Genomic DNA, 22,926 nt, shown 5'->3' on the forward strand with positions numbered 1-22,926 from the left:
TTAGAAATTTAAGGAAAGAATTTGGTCAAACATACATGGAGTTTGAAAGGCTCAGAGTAATTTTGATAGGTGGATAAGGGCTTTGAAAATAGACCAAACGTATGAAGCTCTCAAGAGAAATTATACTTTTGGAGGAGTTTAAAAATTCAAATCCTGATGTAGCGAGAACTCATGTGGAAGAGCAGAGGTTAAAACTGCACGGTTAGCAGCAGAAATGACAGATGATTATGAATTAGTTCATAAATCAAAGATTGGTTTCTGACATCAGTTTCAGCCTGTGAGGGATAGAAACTGGGGACATGAGAAATACTCAAGTGGTAAAGGTAAAGGTGATCTGATGGGAGATAATAAAGAGAGTGTACCTCAGATTAAAAAAGAGATCCAGGAGGGTGGAAAAGAAATGAAAAGTTTCAAATGTTTTCACTGTCATAAACTAGGCCATGTAAAGTCACAGTGTTGGTGGTTGAAGAAAAGCACTGGGAAGGCTGATGTGGTAAAACAGGATAAGACAGTGGGGTTTGTTAAAGTGGTAAAGGAAATCCCAAGTGAAGCAAAGGAGGTGCAAAAGATTGTCCAGCCTGGTCAAGAGTTGATTGATAAGAAGGTGCCAGATCTCTTTAAAGAATTTACTTGTTTGGGTAAAGTTTACTCATGTGTATCAGGAGGAGCAGGTAAAGAAGTCACAATTTTAAGAGATACAGGAGCTAGTCAATCTTTAATGGTAAGAGATGAGGAATTATGTAGTATGAGAAGTGTGTGGAATATGTGGAATTCAGGGTGAGAGGAATAGCATTCCATTATATAAGGTAAGGTTGGAAAGTCCAGTGAAGAGTGGTGAAGTGGTAGTAGGAGTAATAGAGAAACTATCTTGACCAGGAATACAGTTTATCTTGGGTAATGATATAGCTGGATCGCAAGTGGGAGTGATGCCTACTGTGGTTGATAAGCCAGTGGAAAATCAGTCAACTGAAGTGTTGAAGGACAAATATCCTGGGATTTTTCCGGATTGTGTAGTAACAAGGTCGCAAAGTCACAGGTTAAGACAAGAGGAGAAATCAAAGAGTGAAGATGAAGTGGAAGTGTAATTATCAGAAACGATTTTTGATCAGGTGGTTGAAAAAGATCAAGAACAGGTGGAGGATGAGGCGGATATTTTTAGTTCAGGAAAATTGGCGGAGTTACAACAATAAGATGTAGAAATAAAAAGATATATCAGAAAGCATATACGGAAGAGGAATCTGAGAGGATACCAGAGTGTTATTACCGTAAAAGTGATGTCTTGATGAGAAAATGGAGACCTGTACATATGTAGGCGGATGAAAAGTGGGCAGAAGTTCATCAAGTAGTATTGCCGGTAGGGTATAGAAAGAAGGTATTGCGAGTGGCACATGAGCTACCAGTGGGAGGTCATTTGGGGATAAGGAAAACTCAAGCTAAAATCCAGAAACATTTTTATTGGCCTGGGCTACATAAAGATTTAGTTAAATTTTGTCAATCATCTCATACATGTCAAGTGATAGGGAAACCTCAAGCAGTGATAAAACCAGAGCCCTTTATACCCATTCCAGCATTTGAGGAACCTTTTACAAGGGTCCTCATTGATTGCGTAGGACCGCTTCCTAAAACAAAAAGTGGGAATCAATATCTTTTGACTATAATGGATGTGTCTACTAAGTTTCCAGAGGCCATTCCAGTACATAATATTACAACTAAAAAGATTGTGGAGGAGTTACTTAAATTTGTTACTAGATATGGACTACCCACTGAAATTCAATCGGATCAAGGATCGAATTTTACTTCAAAGTTATTCAAAGAAGTTATGGTTAGCTTAGGAATAAAACAATTTAAATCAACTGCATACCATCCAGAATCGCAGGGAGCGTTAGAAAGGTGGCATCAGACATTAAAGACAATGTTGAGGGCTTATTGTCAAGATTATCCAGAGGATTGAGATAAAGGAATTCCATTCGTACTGTTTGCAATTAGGGATGCACCTAATGAGTCAACCAAATTTAGTCCTTTTGAACTAATTTTTGGTCATGAGGTAAGAGGACCACTTAAATTGATTAAAGAAAAATTGGTGGGTGAGAAATCGTTAGTTACACTATTGGATTATGTGTCAAATTTTAGGGAACGATTAAATAGAGCAGGTGAATTGGCAAGACAACATTTGAAAGTTGCACAAAATGTGATGAAACGGGTAGCGGACAAGAAATCCAACGGTCGTAGTTTTACCAGCGGAGATAAAATTTTAGTGTTGTTACCAGTGGTAGGTGAACCTTTAAAAGCTAGGTTTTGTGGACCATATCGGATTGAAAGGAAATTAAGTGAGGTGAATTATGTGGTAAAAACACCAGATATAAGGAAGACTCACCGAGTGTGTCGTGTGAATATGCTTAAAAGGTACTTTGAAAGGGATGGTGAGAAAGAGGAGGTTTTAATGATTCTAACTCAAAGTGACGAACCAAATCCAGATGACTGTGAATTTGACATACCTCAAATTAAATTGGAGAATGAGGATATTCTTAAAAATTGGGATAAATTGTTGAGTTATCTTCCAGAGGAAAAATGAACTGACCTGAAAGAGTTATTGATATCACATGGGCAAGCTTGTAGAGATAAATTGGGAAGTACTAAAATGGCTATACATGATGTAGATGTGGGAAATGCTGTTCCAATCAAACATCATCCATATAGACTTAACCCTTTAAAATTGTCACAGGTTAACAAAGAAATTGAGAGTATGCTTAAAAATGGCATAATTGAAGTGGGTTGCAGCCAATGGAGCTCACCCATAGTGATGGTACCTAAACCAGACGGTTGTGTGTGGACTATAGAAAGTTGAATGCAGTTACAAGAACGGACTGTTATCCTATCCCACGTTTGGAGGATTGCATTGAGAAAGTAGGACAATCCGCTTTTATTTCCAAACTGGATTTACTTAAAAGGTTACTGGCAGGTACCTTTATCCGAAAGGGCAAAGGAGATTTCAGCTTTTGTGACTCCAGATGGTATATACCAATTCAAAGTTATGCCATTTGGCATGAAAAATGCCCAGCCACATTTCAACGGTTAACTAATAGTCGTTTCAGGATTACCCAATTGTGCGGTATATATCGACGATCTGGTAGTTTTCAGCCAGACATGGAAAGAACATTTAAAACATCTGATGGAGTTACTCGATCGACTTCAGGAGGCAGGTTTGGTGATGAACCTTTCTTGGCATGAGTGGATTTGATCGAGCATTTGTGCAAAAGCTTTGTAGCGTGATTGCTCCACTGATGAACTTGCTTAAGAAACGTCGAAAATTTCAATGGACTTTCAACAGGCATTTGACAGCCTGAAAGCTGTGGTAACTGATGCTCCGGTATTGGAGAATTGCAAGGGACTCTGTGATCAGATTGAACTGAAGTATTTAACTTTAAAGAGAAATGCCGAGGCGTAGAGGAACGGATGGATCGTGCAGAGACTTTCTTGTTCAAAGAGACTGTCAATTGAGAAGGAGTTTGGTTGGAGGAAGAACGAAGAAAAGAAAAATGTACTATATTATTATACCTGTTTACGTGTGGGATTTTTTTTACCGGTAAAGTGTTTTTACTGTGTGCATTTCTTAATTGATGGTGCAAAGGTGAAAAATGAAACCATCTTGAAGTTGATGGTTTATTTTGTTTTCTTTGGGGGAGGTGTCATGTGAGAGTACCTTTAAGAAATGGATGTTTAAGCAATATGCCTTTAAGAAACGGAGCTGATCATATTACTGAAGTGATGTCAGAGGGTGGGGGGAGCTGAGCTCACTTTGGCTTTTGGTTTCAGTTTGAGAAGGCAGCTGGGAGTGTCTGTGTTTTGCTGAGAGCTGCAGGAAGAAACACAGCTGGTCTGTTGATGTCTGCAAATCCAAAGACTATAAATATATTGAATGTAACCTGGTGTGTTCTTATTTTTGAAGGTTTGAAGTCTTTTGGATATTTAAAGGAACAGTTTGAAGGATTATTTATTGTTGTAGTCTTTTGGGGTTATCTTTGAAGTAGTGGGTGTTAAGATATTCAACATTTGTTTTTAAAAGGTTAACTTGAGTTCATAGAATAAACATTGTTTTGTTTTATAAACCATTTGTCCATAATTGCTGTATCACACCTGGAGAGTACGCCGTGTGCTTCCCACACCACAATCTATTAAAAGTTATGGGTCGGTTGAACTCCATGAAACACTTTGGGGTTCTGTAAACCCGGACCCATAACAAGGGGATAAACCAGAGATAAGAATTTCCTTATAAATAGGACCTCGTGGTTCAGGTATGTTGTTCCTGAATTTTTGAATCATTCATCTGTTTGTTTGTGTTGGTGATTTCTTTTGTGTTTCTGCTTTTGCCACGGGCTTGACTTTTTGATGTGCTGTTTGATATTTCAATTCAAAGTTCTATTCAGTTTGTACTCGCCCACGGGCCAAATTTTATTCAGTTCTGCAGTTCTTATTCAAGTATATACCAGTGAAGCCACTAACAATAAAGTCATATTTTTGAACCTCACCAATCGGACTACCGATTCTTATTAGAAGAGAAAAATAAAAGTCCCATCACAAGTGAAACTATTTCCTGGGCAGATATATATAAAAAAATGCACAAGCCCATCTGGAACTGAAATTCTGAAATCCCAGTTTTGATTCCTACTGATTAATCATATTTCTGTAATTAAAAACAACAATATAATAGTAGGTTCTCAGCATATTTTGAAAATACTCATTTGTTGCTAATCATAGGGCAACAGCCCATTCTGAAGTGATGATGCATCTTCACCTATAAAATTTGGAACTTCAAATAACAATGGAAGGTATTTTAATCTTGTATTGAAAGTTTAATTATGTAAAAATTCAACACAAACCTGTTTTTCATTAGTGCTCCAACTCTTCCTCAAGATCACAAAAACAAAAATCCTCATCTTCCTAAGGCTCAATTCTCCCTGCAATGCTTGGTTGGCAAAGCCCAAGCCTGGTATCATTAGTCTCCACGTGTTATTATATTTTAATGTTGTTAATCAAGTGGAGTCGTATAGAACAGCAGGACCCAGCACCATTTGGTTGCCAGACTATGTAACTTACCTTTCAAACTGTGGCCAGAAGTGGAGGCCTCTGCTACCTCCCACACTGACATCTCAGCAGCATTATGAAGGAATGACTGCAGGCGTTCCTGGGATCTCCTAGGAATTCTCTCCAGTGTAGCCCTCCCTCCATCAAATGGTACAGTTGTGTGTCTACAATAAGGACTGGTAACCTCGAAGGTACTTGTCAAATTCCCCAGTGAAAAATAATTTTACTCACTTTCTTATATGGCCTGACAAGGGTTTAGGTCAGCCTCTCTCGAAGTAGCTGTTATCACAGAAGGGCATGCATCTCTGTTACACCTTAACTACTGTGGGTCACCCATCTTAATTATTCCAATGACTTTGTTTCCATGATCTGAAATGGGACCATGGAAAAGTAAAAGGACGGAATCCTCCACTGTGACCCTAAACAGGCTTATGGTAAGTGCTTGCGTAGTCTTTCTTTCTATCCTTTTGAACATTAATTGGCCCTTCACACAGGTTTCTCATTGAAAAGAACAATGTAGACAGGGATTACTTAACATTACATTTTCCACGAGTATACATCCATGAGAATACATTAAATAAATCAACAGAATCAAAAAAATTGAATTTGTAGCACACCTTCCATTTCTTGATCCACTCGGTTTACTCTCACTCTGTTAATATTCTCGAGTCTTTTCAATCTCTCTTCCTCCCGCATCCTCTCAGCTTGGGTTCTAGCCCCAAGATCTTGGAAGTCCACCTAAATGTCAATGAGAGGAAAGTAAAGCGCAAGTTAATTAAAATTGGTGCACTGAAGCTAAGCATCACATTGAAGAGGTGAAACTCCTCTTAACATAAAGCAAACATGTTAAGTTTTCTTTTAAACAAAAATTTTTTACGTATGAGCAGAGATTGAGTGGGAAGGATTGTATTCCTAATATTGGGGGGGGGGGGGTCTCATAGAAACCTATAAAATTCTAACAGGACTAGATAGGGTAGATGCAAAAATGATGTTCCCAATGGTGGGGTGTCCAGAACCAGGGGTCACAGTCTGCGGACATGGGGTAGACCGTTTAGGAGAGATGAGGAGACATTTATTTCTTCACCCAGAGAGTGGTGAGCCTGTGGAATTTGTTACCACAGGAAATAGCTGAGGCTAAAACATTGTATGTTTTCAAGAGGCAGAGGCAGTTTGATATAGCATTTAAGGCAAAGGGGATCAAAGGATATAGGGGGAAAGCAGGATTAGGCCGTTGAGTTGGATTATCAGTCATGGTCATAATGAACGGCGGAGGAGGCTTGAAGGGCCGAATGGCCTCCTCCTGCTCCTATTTTCTATGTTTCAATGTATGTAAAGAAAATTCATACCCAGGAAAACAGAACTTTCAGGAAGCTCAAACCCATTCTTTGGAATTCTCTACCCCAAAAGGTTGTGGATTCCCAAAAGATGAGCATATTTAAGACTGAGCTTGAAAGATTAAAGGAACATGAGGGGGGGGGGGGGGAATCAAGGAACATGGGAAGTGGGCAGGAACGTAGAATTCCATGATCCTATTGAATGGCAGAGCAGGTTTGAAGGGGTAGCATTTAGGGCAAAGGGGATCAAAGGATATAGGGGGAAAGCAGGATTAGGCTATTGAGTTGGATGATCAGTCATGGTCATAATGAATGGCAGAGCAGGTTTGAAGGGCCAAATGGTCTATTCCTGATGTTCTCATTATTGGGTGCATAAAGTAACACACAACGCAATGGCCAATCTATAAGCACAAGAAAGATACTTTTCTGCAGTATTGAACAGTAGTACTCACTAAAAATAAAATTCTGTGGGTCAGTTTAACTGAATAATTTGCAGATCAAAATCAATAACTAATCAACCACCGAACATTAACTTATACAAGTTTTAACTGTTTCTGGAGATTTTGTTTTCTTAATCCAATCTTTCCTTCCCTCTCTTTATTTTGCTTTCTGCACCCTATTTGACAGTGAATTCATTATCTAACTTGTCATCTTGCCCTCATCAGGGCAGATGCAAAAATGCCAAATTTCAATGGGAACAATTTGTACTGCAAAAAGAGGTATTGATGCAGTATAAATTGTTGTTCCCTTTGAAATTTGGCATTCTTGCATCTGTCCTGATGAGTGCAAAATGGGGGGGGGGGGGGGGCACGGTAGCACAGTGGCTAGCACAGATGCTTCACAACTCTGGGGCCCCAGGTTCAATTCGCAGCTTGGGTCACTGTTTGTGTGGAGGTTGCATGTTCTCCCTGTGTCTGCATGGGTTTCCTCCGGGTACTCCAGTTTCCTCCCAAAGTCCAAAGATGTGCAGGTTAGGTGGATTACCCTTAGTGTCCAAAAAGGTTAGGTGAGGTTACTGGGTTATGGGGATAGGGTGGAGGTGTGGGCTTAGGTAGGGTGCTCTTTCCAAGGGCCGGTGCAGACTTGATGGGCTGAATGGCCCACTTCTGCACTGTAAATTCTATGAAAAGCTCCAACGACATGTCTTTGTTTCAGCAATACTCAAGTTCTGCACAACCAAGCAATTAATTATTCTAACTTTCACTTATTTCCTGTTTCCTAGGCAGCACGGTAACACAAGTGGATAGCACTGTGGCTTCACAGCGCCGGGGTCCCAGGTTCGATTCCCCGTTGGGTCACTGTCTGTGCGGAATCTGCACGTTCTCCCCGTGTGTGCGTGGGTTTCCACCGGGTGCTCCAGTTTCCTCCCACAGTCCAAAGATGTGCAGGTTAGGTGGATTGACCATGATAAATTGCCCTAAGTGACCAGATAAAGGTTAGGAGGGGTTATTGGGTTACATAGAACATTACAGCGCAGTACAGGCCCTTCGGCCCTCGATGTTGCGCCGACCTGTGAAACCACTCTAAAGCCCATTTACACTATAGAACATAGAATGGGGATAGGGTGGAAGTGAGGGCTTAAGTTGGTCGGTGCAGACTCGATGGGCCGAATGGCCTCCTTCTGCACTGTATGTTCTATGTTCAGACGCCTCACTGTTCATCAATAATTCTTCAACCTTATTAGTTAACAGATACACAACTATTTGCCTGTTCACATAGCTCTCGGATGCACTTTTTCAAATGCTCCACTTGTGGCAACTCGCCTTGAAAAATACTCTGAAATTAAACCGGCAACCACAGATTTAACCAATGGCATGTGCCTTTCATTCACCAGTTAACAGTAAGTTCTGGTCCAGTGTAAATTAATCTTGTTCAGTCTAAAGAAGGGATGCAACTGATTTGTGTCAGGGCTTATTGCCGAGTCAACCTTTTTTCTGGACTCAAGACAGCTGAATTTGATTTGAGTTCAGGGAATTCAACCTCAAAATTTGACAATTAAAAAGAACACAGGGCGAGATTCTCCACTCCCGTGCCGTTTGGGAGAATCGCCTGGGCCGCCAAAATTTCCCGGGTCCGACACCCTCCCACGATTCTCCCAAGTGGCGGGAACGGCCCCGTCGAGTTCTGCGGGCCGCAGGCCGGAGAATCGCCGGAGACACCCAAAATGGCGATTCTCCGGCAACCCCGCTATTCCGGCCAGGCCAAAACGGCGGGTTCCCCCCGGCGCCGTCCACACCTGGTCGCTGCCGTCGGGAACAGCGCGGGAACGCTGGGGGGGGTGGCCTGCGAGGTGGGGTGGGAGGGGGGGGATCCTGCACCGGGGGTACCTCAAATGTGGCATGGTCCGCGATCGGTGCCCACCGATCGTCGGGCCGTCCTCTCTGAAGGAGGACCTCCTTCCTTCCGCGGCCCCGCAAGATCCGTCCGCCATCTTCTTGCGGGGCGAACTCAGAGAGGACGGCAACCACGCATGCGCGGGTTGGCGCCGGCCAACCCGCGCATGCGTGGGTGACGCCTTTACGCAGCAACAAGGCCTGGCGCGTGTAGATGACGCGGCCCCGATCCTAGCCCATTGTCGGGGCCTGAATCGATCGGGATTGGGACCATTTCGCGCCGTCGTGAACCTCGATGGCATTCACAACGGGGTGGGCACTTCGGCGCGGGAGTGGAGAATCCTGCCCACAATGTTTGGAAAATAGAAAGAGGACTGTAAAAGGTTTGAAGGTGACATAAGCAGGTTAACAGAATGTGCTGGCAAGCGACAGATGCAACGTTGACTAGAGTGAAAATGTAACATCGATTGGAGTGCAGTAACATATTTCGAGAGAAAATGCAAAGAACGGTGAATGGAATAACACTAAAACAAAAGTTCACATAGAGCCTGAACTTCCATGAAGTGGCAATCTGGTTCTTGATTACCACCCCGCTCCTAATTCCTTACATGGATATCTTCTCGATCCTGTCTCACCTAATGGGCAAGAACTGTGAAGGGTAGCGTGCTCCTGAGGCCTTCGGCGAATGCTGCATAATTGGACGGAACGACCATTGTTCAGAGAGTGGTCTGGGTATGTTTAAAGGTCCAAACACTTTGAAGAAAGGGAGAAGGTAGGTTTGGCAGATAGGTGGTTAGAATTGGGTGGGTGGAGGGGAAATTCCAGGAGTGAGAGTGCAGGGGTACTCCCCCGAGAGTTCGGAAGGGGAGGGGGGAGGAGTCGTCCCCAGGGGGTCGGTATGATAGTCACCCAGAAGCTAAAAAAGTGATTTTAATTCCAACTGTCTCTGGGTAATTATTGATGCAAAAAAGACAGAATCATTCGAAGTTTACAATTTAAATTGCATTATCGGATGGTTCCCAGTGAAGGGACAATTGCCCTTCAGATGTCTGAACTTCCCGGGAAATTGCTTTGGTGGTGGGAGGTGTGTCGTTTCCCCAGCACATCTTTGCAGCACCCACAAGCTACACTGCCCGGCCCTGTAGCTCGCATGTTACAGCCCAAAGAGATTAGAGGTTCAAAGGCACAATTCCTGACGTGCATATACAGGTACTTAGAAAAAAGGCTAACATCATTTTGGATTTGGGAAATATTGACAAAATATTGACAAAGAGGTGACTATTTTGTACAAAAACCATTACTTATCGCATAATTGGGAGTACCGCATGCAGTTTTGGGTGTCCCATTAAAGAAGTTACATTAAGACCATAGACAGCAACTGTTCACCAGAATGATGTCGGAAGTAGGAAATTGTTTGGATTCACTAGAGAGCCTGGGACTCGGGACTGTTTCCACTGAAGCAGAGAAGATGGAAGAGATTTAATTCAAAAGTGAAAAAGGGAAAACTATTTTCCCTTGGTTGGAGCCAAGATGTCATGCAACACAGTATATATCATCCTGCTGTTGTTTTACTCTTGGGAATCCTTTTAAGACTGCAATGTTTCATTGTTGTGTATTCCATGATCATTAAGATGCTTGGGACCAATGAAAGATTGTTTCTAATTTCAAAGATTTTGTGTTTGTAAAATGTATATCTTTTAAAAGCTTCAAGCACAGGAAATCTATAAACACGTATTCATAATGCCACGCAGAATACCTTCTGGGGAAGGTGGGACCTGTACATGAAGGCCAGGTTGCACCTAAACTGGAGGGGCACCAATATCCTGGGTAGGAAGTTTGCTAGAGCTCTTCGGGAGGGTTTAAACTAGTTTGGCAGGTGGATGGGAACCACAGCTACGGATCAGAGGATAGGGTAGCTGTTGAACGGGCAGAAATAGTATGCAGCGAATCTGTGAGGAGGGATAGACAGTTGATAGGGCAAAGTTGCACTCAGTGGGGTGGGTTAAAGTCTGTCTGTTTCAATGCAAGGAGTGTCATGAATAAGGGATGATGTGGAGATGCCGGCATTGGACTGGGGTGAGCACAGTAAGAAGTCTTACAACACCAGGTTACAACACCAGGGGCTGGTTTAGCACAGTGGGCTAAACAGCTGGCTTGTAATGCAGAACACGGCCAACAGCGCGGGTTCAATTCCCGTACCGACCTCCCCGAACAGGCGCCAGAATGTGGCGACTAGGGGCTTTTCACTGTAACTTCACTGAACCTTACTTTTGCCAATAAGCGATTATTATTATTATTAAAGTCCAACCGGTTTGTTTCGAATCACTTGGAACTACGATGTTGTAGCTATTACAGAGACATGGGGCAGGAATGGTTGTTAGATGTTCCGGGGTTTGGAAGTTTTAAGAAGACTAGGGAGGGAGGTAAAAGAGAAGGGGGAGTGGCACTGTTAATTAGGGAGTGCACCACAGCTGCAGAAAAGGAGGTAGTTGAGGAGGGTTTGTCTACTGAGTCAGTGTGGGTGGAAGTCAGAAACAAGAAAGGAGCAGTTATTTTATTGGGAGTTTTCTATAGATCCCTCAACAGCAGCAAAGAGATGGAGGAACAGATTGGGCGGCAGATCTTGGAAAGGTGTAGAAGTAGCAGTGTTGTTGTCATGGGTGATTTCAACTTCCCTAATATTGACGGGAACCTCCTTAGTGCAAATGGTTTGGATGGAGCAGATTTTGTCAGGTGTGTCCAGGAAGGATTCCTGACTCAATATGTAGATAGGCTGACGAGGGGAGAGGCCATATTGGATTTGATGCTCGACAATGAACCAGGCCAGGTGTCAGATGTCTCGGTGGGAGAGCATTTCAATGACAGTAACCACAATGCCTTGCCCTTTATCACAGTCATGGAGAGGGATAGGAACAGACAGTATGGGAAGGTATTTAATTGGGGGAGGGGAAAGTATACTGCTATTAGACAGGAGCTGAGGAGCATAAATTGGGAAACAGATGTTCTCAGGGAAACGCACAACAGTAATGTGGGGATTGTTTAAGAAGCACTTGCTGCGAGTGCTGGATAGGTTTGTCCCACTGAGACAAGGAAGGAATGGTAAAGTGAAGGAGCCTTGGATGACAAGAGAAGTGGAGCTTCAAGAGGAAGAAGGAAGCTAACGTGAGGTTGAGGAAGCAAGGATCTGGCACGGCTCTAGAGGGTTACAAGGTTGCCAGGAAGGAACTCAAAAATGGTATTAGGAGAGCTAGTAGGAGGCATGAAAAAGCCCTGGCGGGAAGGATTAGAGAAAAACCAACGGCATTCTACACTTATGTAGGGCCGATCAGGGATAGTGGAGGGAACGTGTCTAGAGTCTGAGGAGATGGGGGAGGCCCTAAATGAATACTTTGCTTCAGTATTCACTAGAGAGAGGGACCATGTTGCTCATGAGAACAGTGTGAACCAGATTAGTAGGCTCGAACAGGTTGATATTAAGGAGGATGTGCTGGAAACTTTGAAAAGCATCAGGATAGAGAAGTCCCCTGGGGCTGATGGAATATACCCAAGGTTACTAAGGCAAGCGAGGGAGGAGATTGCTGCGCCGTTGGCGATGACCTTTGCGTCCTGACTCTCCACTGGAGTAGTACCCGATGATTGGAGGGAGGCGAATGTTGTTCCCCCGTTCAAGAAAGTGAATAGGGAAATCCCTGAGAATTACAGACCAGTCAGTCTTACGTCTGTGGTGAGCAAAATACTGGAAAGGATTCTGAGAGGTAGGATTATGATTATTTAGAAAAACATAGTTTGATTAAAGATAGTCGGCATGGCTTTGAGAGGGGCAGGTCATGCCTCACAAGCCTGATTGAATTCTTTGAGGATGTGACGAGACACATTGATGAAGGTCGGGCAGTGGATGCGGTGTATATGGATTTCAGTAAAGCATTTGATAAGGTTCCCCATAGTAGGCTCATTCAGAAAGTCAGGGGGCATGGGATACAGGGAAATTTGGCTGTCTGGATACAGAATTGGCTGGCCGAAAGAAGACAGCGAGTAGTAGTGGATGGAAAGTATTTCGCCTGGAGGTCGGTGACCAGTGGTGTCCCGCAGGGATCTGTTCTGGGACCTCTGTTCTTTGTGGGTTTTATAAATGACTTGGATGAGGAAATGGAAGGGTGTGTTAGTAAGTTGGCCAATGACATGAAGGTTGGTGGAGTTGTAGATAGTGTCAAGGACTGTTGCAGGTTACAACAAGACATTGACAGGATGCAGATCTGGGCTGAGAAGTGGCAGATGGAGTTGAACCTAGATAAATATGAAGTGCTTCATTTTGGAAGGCTGAATTTGAATGCTTGAATACAGGGTTAAAGGCAGGATTCTTGGAATTGTGGAGGAACAGAGGGATCTTGGGGTCCACGTGTATAGATCCCTCAAAGTTGCCACCCAGGTTGATAGGGTTGTTAAGTAGGAGTATGGTGGGTTGGCTTTCATTAACAGGGGGATTAAGTTTTAGAGTCGTGAGGTTTTGCTGCAGCTTTATAAAACTCTCGTTAGACCTGTAGCCATCTGGGATGGCCACGTCCCGGTTACAAAATGGACTCTCGCAAAGAATGCAGGGGAAATTGGACAACACGAAGAAACAAGCAGGTGCAAGGTCTGTCTGTTGATTAGAACCTTAAGCTCTCAGACAGGACAGAAACTACCAAGCAATCTACATACTAATGAGCCATCTCCGGGGACAAAAGGGAACATTTAGATACACAATGTTAAGGCAGACACCCCGGCGCCAGAAGAGACTAAAACAAAGCAGACCAACGGTCAGCTAGGACACGCCCAGCAATCAGGGAACCACCCCACTATTGGAGGAAGATCGATACGAATGATTGGGAAAGATCCAATTAATTGAGGCCAAGTTCAAGGCCTGCCCAAAAGCGGTATAAAAGGTATTCCCCAGGGGAGAATCTTTCTTCTTTGGCTTTGGCTCTCGGCGAAGAGACCAGCTACACCAGACCAGGTAAGTTCCAAGTCAACGCACGCTACGAGATAGACGTTCCTAGTTGCTATCCTGTAAACAGCTCAACCCAGCAGCCTCAGAACCGAGCAACGGCCATTGTTCCTCTGACTAAGTGGGCACCCGAAGCTAAGTATAGGCTTTAGTAATAGTGGTAGTTTAATTTGTAGAGTTTATGCATGAGTAGATTTGACTGTGTGTAAATAAATGAGCATTGTTTTTGAACTTACTAACTGGTGTATCGAGTCATTGATCAGTATTCGGAACCTTGTGGCGGTGTCGAAAGATACCTGGCGACTCTTGAGCAAACTTAATTAAACAGAGCCAAATTATAAGACAACAGCCAAAGTTAGCAACAGACCACACTTGGAATAGTCAGTTCTGGTCGCCTCATTATAAGAAGGATGTGGATGCTTTGGAGATGGTGCAGAGGAGATTTCCAGGATGCTGCCTGGACTGGAGGGCATGTCTCATGAAAAAAGGTTAAGGGAGCTAGGGCTTTTCTCACTGGAGCTAAGAAGGAAGAGAGGTGACTTGATAGAGGTGTACAAGGTGATGAGAGGAATGGATAGCCAGAGACTTTTCCCCAGGGTGGGAATGGCTGTCACGAGGGGACATAATTTTAAGGTGATTGGAGGACGGTATAGGGGATATGTTAGAGGTAGGTTCTTTACACAGAGAGTGGTGGGTGTGTGGAATGCACTGCCAGCAGAGGTGGTGGTGTCAGAGCCATTAGGGACATTTAAGCGACTCTTGGACAGGCACATGGAGAGCAGTAAATTGAAGGGGTGTAGGTTAGGTTGATCTTAGATTAGGATAAATTGTCGACACAACATCATGGGCCGAAGGGCCTGTACTGTGCTCTACTGTTCTATGTTCTATGAAGCCTGAGGAATTCTTACACAGTTAGGCAAGTCTGATATTTCACGAATGTGACATGCATCATTTTACATTTGGAACAGCGTCAATGCCCATTTTTCTACTTCCGATTTTGAATATATTTAGCATTTAATTCTTTAACTGAGGGAAGAAAAATTAAACGAGTAAAAAGACAGAAAAAGATTCACCTTCTTAACTTGTTTTAGGAAATGATAACCCAGAGAGAGTTTCTTGTAAGCTTCGCCATATTTCTCATGCCATTCCTCAATACATTTGATTGCCATTTCCTTCAATTTCTGAGCTACTTCTTTTGGCGGAGGCAGAGGTTGCTCAAAATCTGATTCCACTGTTAACTCCAAGAATTCCTGAAAGTTGGAAATAAGCAGTATCCGAAATTGATGTGAACGTACAAATAGCTCGTTTGCTATTTGGAAAGCAGATAAGCGGATCTCTGCATGCTCTTGGTTTAACTGCGTCATGATTAAGTGATATACTTGCTTGATGTAATCGTCAGATGATCTGTAAAAATATATTTTAATTAATGGTCTAGAAATTGCAGGACTTTTATTTGTGTATAATTGCCTTGAAGCAGTCCTTACCTGTATACAGCAAGCCCTGAGCAAGATTCAGGATTTGGCTGACAAGTGGAAAGTAACATTCATGCCGGCAATGACCATCTCCTCATGACATTCAATGGTATATAATTTAAATAGACAGAGATTGCTGAACAAGGTACAGAGGGATCTGGGTGGGGGTCCTGGTACATAAATCAGGAAAAGTTGGAATGCAGATACAGCAAGTGATTAGGCGGGCAAATGGAATGCTGTTGTTTACTGCAAGGGGAATGAATATAAAAGTAGGGATGCTTTGCTCCAGTTGTACAGGGCATTGGTAAGACCACATCTCGAATACTGTGTACAGTTTTGATCTCCTCTCATAGAATTTACAGTGCAGAAGGAGGCCATTCGGCCCATCGAGTCTGCACCGGCTCTTGGAAAGAGCACCCTACCCAAGGTCAACACCGCCCCCAAAACCCAGTAACCCCACCCAACACCAAGGGCAATTTTGGACACTAAGGGCAATTTGTCATGGCCAATCCACCTAACCTGCACATCTTTGGACTGTGGGAGGAAACCGGAGCACCCGGAGGAAACCCACGCACACACGGGGAGGATGTGCAGACTCCGCACAGACAGTGACCCAAGCTGGAATCGAACCTGGGACCCTGGAGCTGTGAAGCAATTATGCTATCCACAAGGCTGCTGCCCCTCTCTTGAGGGGAGGTAGTGCCATAGTGGTATTGTCACTGGTCTCGTGATCCAGAGGCCCAGGGTGATGATCTGGGGACCCGGGTTCGAATCCCACCACGGCAGGTGATGGAATTTAAACTCAATTAAAAAAGAAATCGAGAATTAAAAGTCTAATGAAACCATGTTGGTTGTTGTAAAAACCCATCTGGTTCACTAATGTCCTTGAGGGAAGGAAATCTGCCATCCTTACCTGGTCTGGCCTACATGTGACTCCAGACCCACAGCAATGTGGTTGACTCTTATCTGCCCCCACAAGACTAATTGGGGTGGGCAATAAATGCTGGTGCATCCAGTGATGTCCAGTGATGTCACGTCCCATGAACAAATGAAAAAAAAAATTACAGAACGGATATAAATGAAGCAGTTCAGTGGAGGTTCACTCGATTGATACCGGGTGTGAAGAGGTGGTATCTTACTAGGAAAGGGTGGACAGATTTGGCTTGCATCCACTGCAGTTTACAAAATTGAGAGGTGATCTTAGTGAAAGTTGATGGAATAGATGCTGAAGGATGCTTTCTCTGTGGGAGAGACTAGAACTACAGAGCAGAGTTTAAAAATAAGCGGTCACCCATTTAAGATGACGACAAGACAACTTTTTTCTTTCAGAGGATGGTGAATCTTTGGAACTCCCAGAGAGCGGTGGATACCGGGGCAATTAATATTTTTAAGGCAGAGGTAGAGAGAATCTGGACTAACAAGGGGAGTCAAAGGTTATCAGTGCGGAATGTAGATTTGAGGCCACAATGAGATCAACCATAATCTTATTAAATGGCGAGCAGGCTCAAGGAGCCAAATGGCCTACTGCTGCTCCTAATTCGTAAGTTTGTCTTAACATCACTGAGTCACCCACCATCAACATCTTGGGGGTTATTATTAACCAGAAAACTAAATTGGAGCAGTTATGTAAATACTGTGACTACAAGAGCAGGTAATAGGCTGTAAATTCTGCAGCAAGTAACTCACCTCCTGACTCCCCAAAGCCTGACAGGTTTTGAGTGTGACAAATACTCACCGCTTGCCTGGAAAGTGCAGCTCAAACAACACTCAAGGAGCTCAAAATCATCCAGAACAGGATTCAGATAGGTGTTTAAACTTGCCCCCAGGTTCCAGTGGCCTTCATTTTCAGGAGCGGGAGAGAGAGAGGGAGCCGGAGCGCAGCGCGTGCAGCTTGTGATTCAGGTAGGTGTTTAAACTAGCCCCCAGGCTCCAGCGGCCTTCATTACCGGGAGCAGGAGAGAGAGAGGGAGCCGAAGCGCAGCGTGTGCAGCTTGGTATTCAGGTAGGTGTTTAAACTAGCCCCCAGGCTCCAGCGGCCTTCATTTCCGGGAGCGGGAGAGAGAGAGGGAGCCGGAGCGCAGCGACTGCAGCTTGGAATTCAGGTACGTGTTTAAACTTGCCCCCAGGTTCCAGCGGCCTTCATTTCCGGGAGCGGAAGAGAGAGAGGGTGCCGGTGCGCAGCGAGTGCAGCTTGGGATTCAGGTCGGTGTTTAAACTTGTCCCCAGGTTCCAGCGGCCTTCATTTTCGGGAGCGGGAGAGAGAGAGGGAGCCGGAGCGCAGCGAGTGCAGCTTGCGATTCAGGTAGGTGTTTCAACTAGCCCCCAGGCTCCAGCGGCCTTCATTACCGGGAGCGGGAGAGAGAGAGGGAGCCGAAGCGCAGCGTGTGCAGCTTGGTATTCAGGTAGGTGTTTAAACTAGCCCCCAGGCTCCAGCGGCCTTCATTTCCGGGAGCGGGAGAGAGAGAGGGAGCCGGAGCGCAGCGACTGCAGCTTGGGATTCAGGTAGGTGCTTAAACTTGCCCCCAGGTTCAAGCGGCCTTCATTTTCCGGAGGGAAAGAGGCAGCCGGAGCGCAGCGAGTGCAGCTTGGGATTCAGGTAAGTGTTTAAACTTGCCCACAGGTTCCAGCTGCCTTAATTTTCGGGAGCGGGTGAGAGAGAGTGAGCGCGGAGCGCAGCACATGCAGCTTGGGATTCAGGTAGGTGTTTAAACTTGCCCCCAGGTTCCAGCAGCCTTCATTTCCGGGAGAGAGCGAGGGAGCCGGTGCGCAGCGAGTGCAGCTTGGGATTCAGGTAGGTGTTTAAACTTGCCCCCAGGTTCCAGCGGCCTTCATTTTCGGGAGCGGGAGACAGAGAAGGAGCCGGAGCGAATGCGAGTGCAGCTTGGGATTCAGGTTCGTGTTTAAACTTGCCCCCAGGTTCCAGCAGCCTTCATTTCCGGGAGAGAGAGAGGGAGCCGGTGCGCAGCGAGTGCAGCTTGGGATTCAGGTAGGTGTTTAAACTTGCCCCCAGGTTCCAGCGGCCTTCATTTTCGGGAGCGGGAGAGAGAGAGGGAGCCGGAGCGCAGCTTGGGATTCAGGTAGGTGTTTAAACTTGCCCCCAGGTTCCAGCGGCCTTCATTTTCGGGAGCGGGAGAGAGAGAAGGAGCCGGAGCACAGCGAGTGCAGCTTGGGATTCAGGTAGGTGTTTAAACTTGCCCCCAGGTTCCAGCGGCCTTGATATCCGGGAGCGGGAGAGAGAGAGAGGGAGCCGGAGCGCAGCGACTGCAGCTTGGCATTCAGGTAGGTGATTAAAATTGCCCCCAGGTTCCAGCGGCCTTCATTTTCGGGAGCGGGAGAGAGAGAAGGAGCCGGAGCACAGCGAGTGCAGCTTGGGATTCAGGTAGGTGTTTAAACTTGCCCCCAGGTTCCAGCGGCCTTGATATCCGGGAGCGGGAGAGAGAGAGAGGGAGCCGGAGCGCAGCGACTGCAGCTTGGCATTCAGGTAGGTGATTAAAATTGCCCCCAGGTTCCAGCGGCCTTCATTTTCGGGAGCGGGAGAGAGAGAGGGAGCCGGAGCGCAGCTTGGGATTCAGGTAGGTGTTTAAACTTGCCCCCAGGTTCCAGCGGCCTTCATTTCCGGGAGCGGGAGAGAGAGGGAGCCAGTGCGCAGCGAGTGCAGCTTGTGATTCAGGTAGGTGTTTAAACTTGCCCCCAGGTTCCAGCGGCCTTCATTTTCAGGAGCAGGAGAGAGAGAGGGAGCCGGAGCGCAGCAAGTGCAGCTTGGGATTCAGGTAGGTGTTTCAAATTTCCCCCAGTTTCCAGCGGCCTTCATTTTCGGGAGCGGGAGGGAGAGAGGGAGCCGGAGCGCACCGAGTGCAGCTTGGAATTCAGGTACGTGTTTAAACGTGCCCCCAAGGTTCCAGCGGCCTTCATTTTCGGGTGCAGGAGAGGGGGCTGGAGCGCAGCGGGTGCAGCTTGGAATTCAGGTAGGTGTTTAAACTTGCCCCCAGGTTCCAGCAGCCTTCATTTCCGGGAGCGGGAGAGAGAGAGGGAGCCGGTGCGCAGCGAGTGCAGCTTGGGATTCAGGTACGTGTTTAAACTTGCCCCCAGGTTCCAGCAGCCGTCATTTTCAGGAGCGGGAGAGCGAGAGGGAGCCGAAGCGCAGCGAATGCAGCTTGGTATTCAGGTAGGTGTTTAAACTAGCAGCTAGGCTCCAGCGGCCTTCATTTCCGGAGCGGGAGAGAGAGAGGGAGCCGGAGCGCAGCGACTGCAGCTTGGGATTCAGGTCGGTGCTTGAACTTGCCCCCAGGTTCCAGCGGCCTTCATTTTCGGGAGAGAGGGAGGGAGACGGAGCGCAGCGAGTACAGCTTGGGATTCAGATAGGTGTTTAAACTTGCCCACAGGTTCCAGCTGCCTTCATGTTCGGGAGCGGGTGAGAGAGAGTGAGCCGGAGCGCAGCGCGTGCAGCTTGGGATTCAGGTAGGTGTTTAAACTTGCCCCCAGGTTCCAGCAGCCTTCATTTCCGGGAGAGAGAGAAAGGGAGCCGGTGCGCAGCCAGTGCAGCTTGGGATTCAGGTAGGTGTTTAAACTTGCCCCCAGGTTCCAGCGGCCTTCATTTTCGGGAGCGGGAGAGAGAGAGGGAGACGGAGCTCAGCTTGGGATTCAGGTAGGTGTTTAAACTTGCCCCCAGGTTCCAGCGGCCTTCCTTTTTCGGGAGTGGGAGAGAGAGAGGGAGCCGGTGCGCAGCGAGTGCAGCTTGGGATTCAGGTAGGTGTTTAAACTTGCCCCCAGGTTCCAGCGGCCTTCATTTTCGGGAGCGGAAGAGAGAGAGGGAGCCGGAGCACAGCGAGTGCAGCTTGGGATTCAGGTAGGTTTTTAAACTTGCCTCCAGGTTCCAGCGGCGTTCATTTCCGGGAGCGGGAGAGAGAGAGGGAGCCGGAGCACAGCGACTGCAGCGTGGCATTCAGGTAGGTGTTTAAACTTGCCCCCAGGTTCCAGCGGCCTTCATTTTCGGGAGCGGGAGAGAGCGAGCCGGAGCACAGCTTGGGATTCAGGTAGGTGTTTAAACTTGACCCCAGATTCAAGCGGCCTTCATTTTCGGGAGCGGGAGTGAGAGAGGGAGCCGGAGCGCATCGAGTGCAGCTTGGGATTCAGGTAGGTGTTTAAACTTGCCCCCAGGTTCCAGCGGCCTTCATTTTCGGGAGCGGGAGAGAGAGAGGGAGCCGGAGCGCAGCTTGGGATTCAGGTAGGTGTTTAAACTTGCCCCCAGGTTCCAGCGGCCTTCATTTTCGGGAGCGGGAGAGAGAGAAGGAGCCGGAGCACAGCGAGTGCAGCTTGGGATTCAGGTAGGTGTTTAAACTTGCCCCCAGGTTCCAGCGGCCTTGATATCCGGGAGCGGGAGAGAGAGAGAGGGAGCCGGAGCGCAGCGACTGCAGCTTGGCATTCAGGTAGGTGATTAAAATTGCCCCCAGGTTCCAGCGGCCTTCATTTTCGGGAGCGGGAGAGAGAGAAGGAGCCGGAGCACAGCGAGTGCAGCTTGGGATTCAGGTAGGTGTTTAAACTTGCCCCCAGGTTCCAGCGGCCTTGATATCCGGGAGCGGGAGAGAGAGAGAGGGAGCCGGAGCGCAGCGACTGCAGCTTGGCATTCAGGTAGGTGATTAAAATTGCCCCCAGGTTCCAGCGGCCTTCATTTTCGGGAGCGGGAGAGAGAGAGGGAGCCGGAGCGCAGCTTGGGATTCAGGTAGGTGTTTAAACTTGCCCCCAGGTTCCAGCGGCCTTCATTTCCGGGAGCGGGAGAGAGAGGGAGCCAGTGCGCAGCGAGTGCAGCTTGTGATTCAGGTAGGTGTTTAAACTTGCCCCCAGGTTCCAGCGGCCTTCATTTTCAGGAGCAGGAGAGAGAGAGGGAGCCGGAGCGCAGCAAGTGCAGCTTGGGATTCAGGTAGGTGTTTCAAATTTCCCCCAGTTTCCAGCGGCCTTCATTTTCGGGAGCGGGAGGGAGAGAGGGAGCCGGAGCGCACCGAGTGCAGCTTGGAATTCAGGTACGTGTTTAAACGTGCCCCCAAGGTTCCAGCGGCCTTCATTTTCGGGTGCAGGAGAGGGGGCTGGAGCGCAGCGGGTGCAGCTTGGAATTCAGGTAGGTGTTTAAACTTGCCCCCAGGTTCCAGCAGCCTTCATTTCCGGGAGCGGGAGAGAGAGAGGGAGCCGGTGCGCAGCGAGTGCAGCTTGGGATTCAGGTACGTGTTTAAACTTGCCCCCAGGTTCCAGCAGCCGTCATTTTCAGGAGCGGGAGAGCGAGAGGGAGCCGAAGCGCAGCGAATGCAGCTTGGTATTCAGGTAGGTGTTTAAACTAGCAGCTAGGCTCCAGCGGCCTTCATTTCCGGAGCGGGAGAGAGAGAGGGAGCCGGAGCGCAGCGACTGCAGCTTGGGATTCAGGTCGGTGCTTGAACTTGCCCCCAGGTTCCAGCGGCCTTCATTTTCGGGAGAGAGGGAGGGAGACGGAGCGCAGCGAGTACAGCTTGGGATTCAGATAGGTGTTTAAACTTGCCCACAGGTTCCAGCTGCCTTCATGTTCGGGAGCGGGTGAGAGAGAGTGAGCCGGAGCGCAGCGCGTGCAGCTTGGGATTCAGGTAGGTGTTTAAACTTGCCCCCAGGTTCCAGCAGCCTTCATTTCCGGGAGAGAGAGAAAGGGAGCCGGTGCGCAGCCAGTGCAGCTTGGGATTCAGGTAGGTGTTTAAACTTGCCCCCAGGTTCCAGCGGCCTTCATTTTCGGGAGCGGGAGAGAGAGAGGGAGACGGAGCTCAGCTTGGGATTCAGGTAGGTGTTTAAACTTGCCCCCAGGTTCCAGCGGCCTTCCTTTTTCGGGAGTGGGAGAGAGAGAGGAAGCCGGTGCGCAGCGAGTGCAGCTTGGGATTCAGGTAGGTGTTTAAACTTGCCCCCAGGTTCCAGCGGCCTTCATTTTCGGGAGCGGAAGAGAGAGAGGGAGCCGGAGCACAGCGAGTGCAGCTTGGGATTCAGGTAGGTTTTTAAACTTGCCTCCAGGTTCCAGCGGCGTTCATTTCCGGGAGCGGGAGAGAGAGAGGGAGCCGGAGCACAGCGACTGCAGCGTGGCATTCAGGTAGGTGTTTAAACTTGCCCCCAGGTTCCAGCGGCCTTCATTTTCGGGAGCGGGAGAGAGCGAGCCGGAGCACAGCTTGGGATTCAGGTAGGTGTTTAAACTTGACCCCAGATTCAAGCGGCCTTCATTTTCGGGAGCGGGAGTGAGAGAGGGAGCCGGAGCGCATCGAGTGCAACTTGGGATTCAGGTATGTGTTTAAACTTGCCCCTGGTTCCAGCGGCCTTCATTTCCGGGAGAGAGAGAGGGACCCGGTGCGCAGCGTGTGCAGCTTGTGATTCAGGTAGGTGTTTAAACTTGCCCCCAGTTTCCAGCGGCCTTCATTTTCAGGAGGAGAGAGAGAGGGAGCCGGAGCGCAGCAAGTGCAGCTTGGATACAGGTAGGTGTTTCAACTTGCCCCAAGGTTCCAGCGGCCACCATTTCTGAGACCGGGAGAGAGAGAGGGAGCCGGAGCGCAGCGAGTGCAGCTTGGGATTCAGGTAGGTGTTTAAACTTGCCCCCAGGTTCCAGCAGCCTTCATTTTCGGGAGCGGGAGGGAGAGGGAGAGAGGGAGCCAGAGCGTAGCGAGTGCAGCTTTGGATTCAGGAAGGTGTTTAAACTTGCGCCCAGGTTCCAGCGGCCTTCATTTTCA

The 22,926-nt window shown here is 47.3% G+C and overlaps 1 protein-coding gene across 1 annotated transcript in view; it reads right to left on the bottom strand.

The window, feature by feature from the left end:
- uvssa (UV-stimulated scaffold protein A) overlaps nucleotides 1-22,926 on the bottom strand; it is a 178,176-nt gene that overhangs the window by 147,579 nt on the left and 7,671 nt on the right. Inside the window, exons 3-4 of the mRNA XM_072497539.1 lie at nucleotides 14,807-15,137; nucleotides 5,700-5,820 (exon numbers count right to left, since the gene is read on the bottom strand). Coding sequence (XP_072353640.1) covers nucleotides 5,700-5,820; nucleotides 14,807-15,137 — 452 coding nt within the window. The remainder of the gene's footprint in view (nucleotides 1-5,699; nucleotides 5,821-14,806; nucleotides 15,138-22,926) is intronic.

This window comes from Scyliorhinus torazame, chromosome 3 (genome assembly GCF_047496885.1).
Source record: "Scyliorhinus torazame isolate Kashiwa2021f chromosome 3, sScyTor2.1, whole genome shotgun sequence".
NCBI classification, from domain to species: Eukaryota; Metazoa; Chordata; class Chondrichthyes; order Carcharhiniformes; family Scyliorhinidae; genus Scyliorhinus; species Scyliorhinus torazame.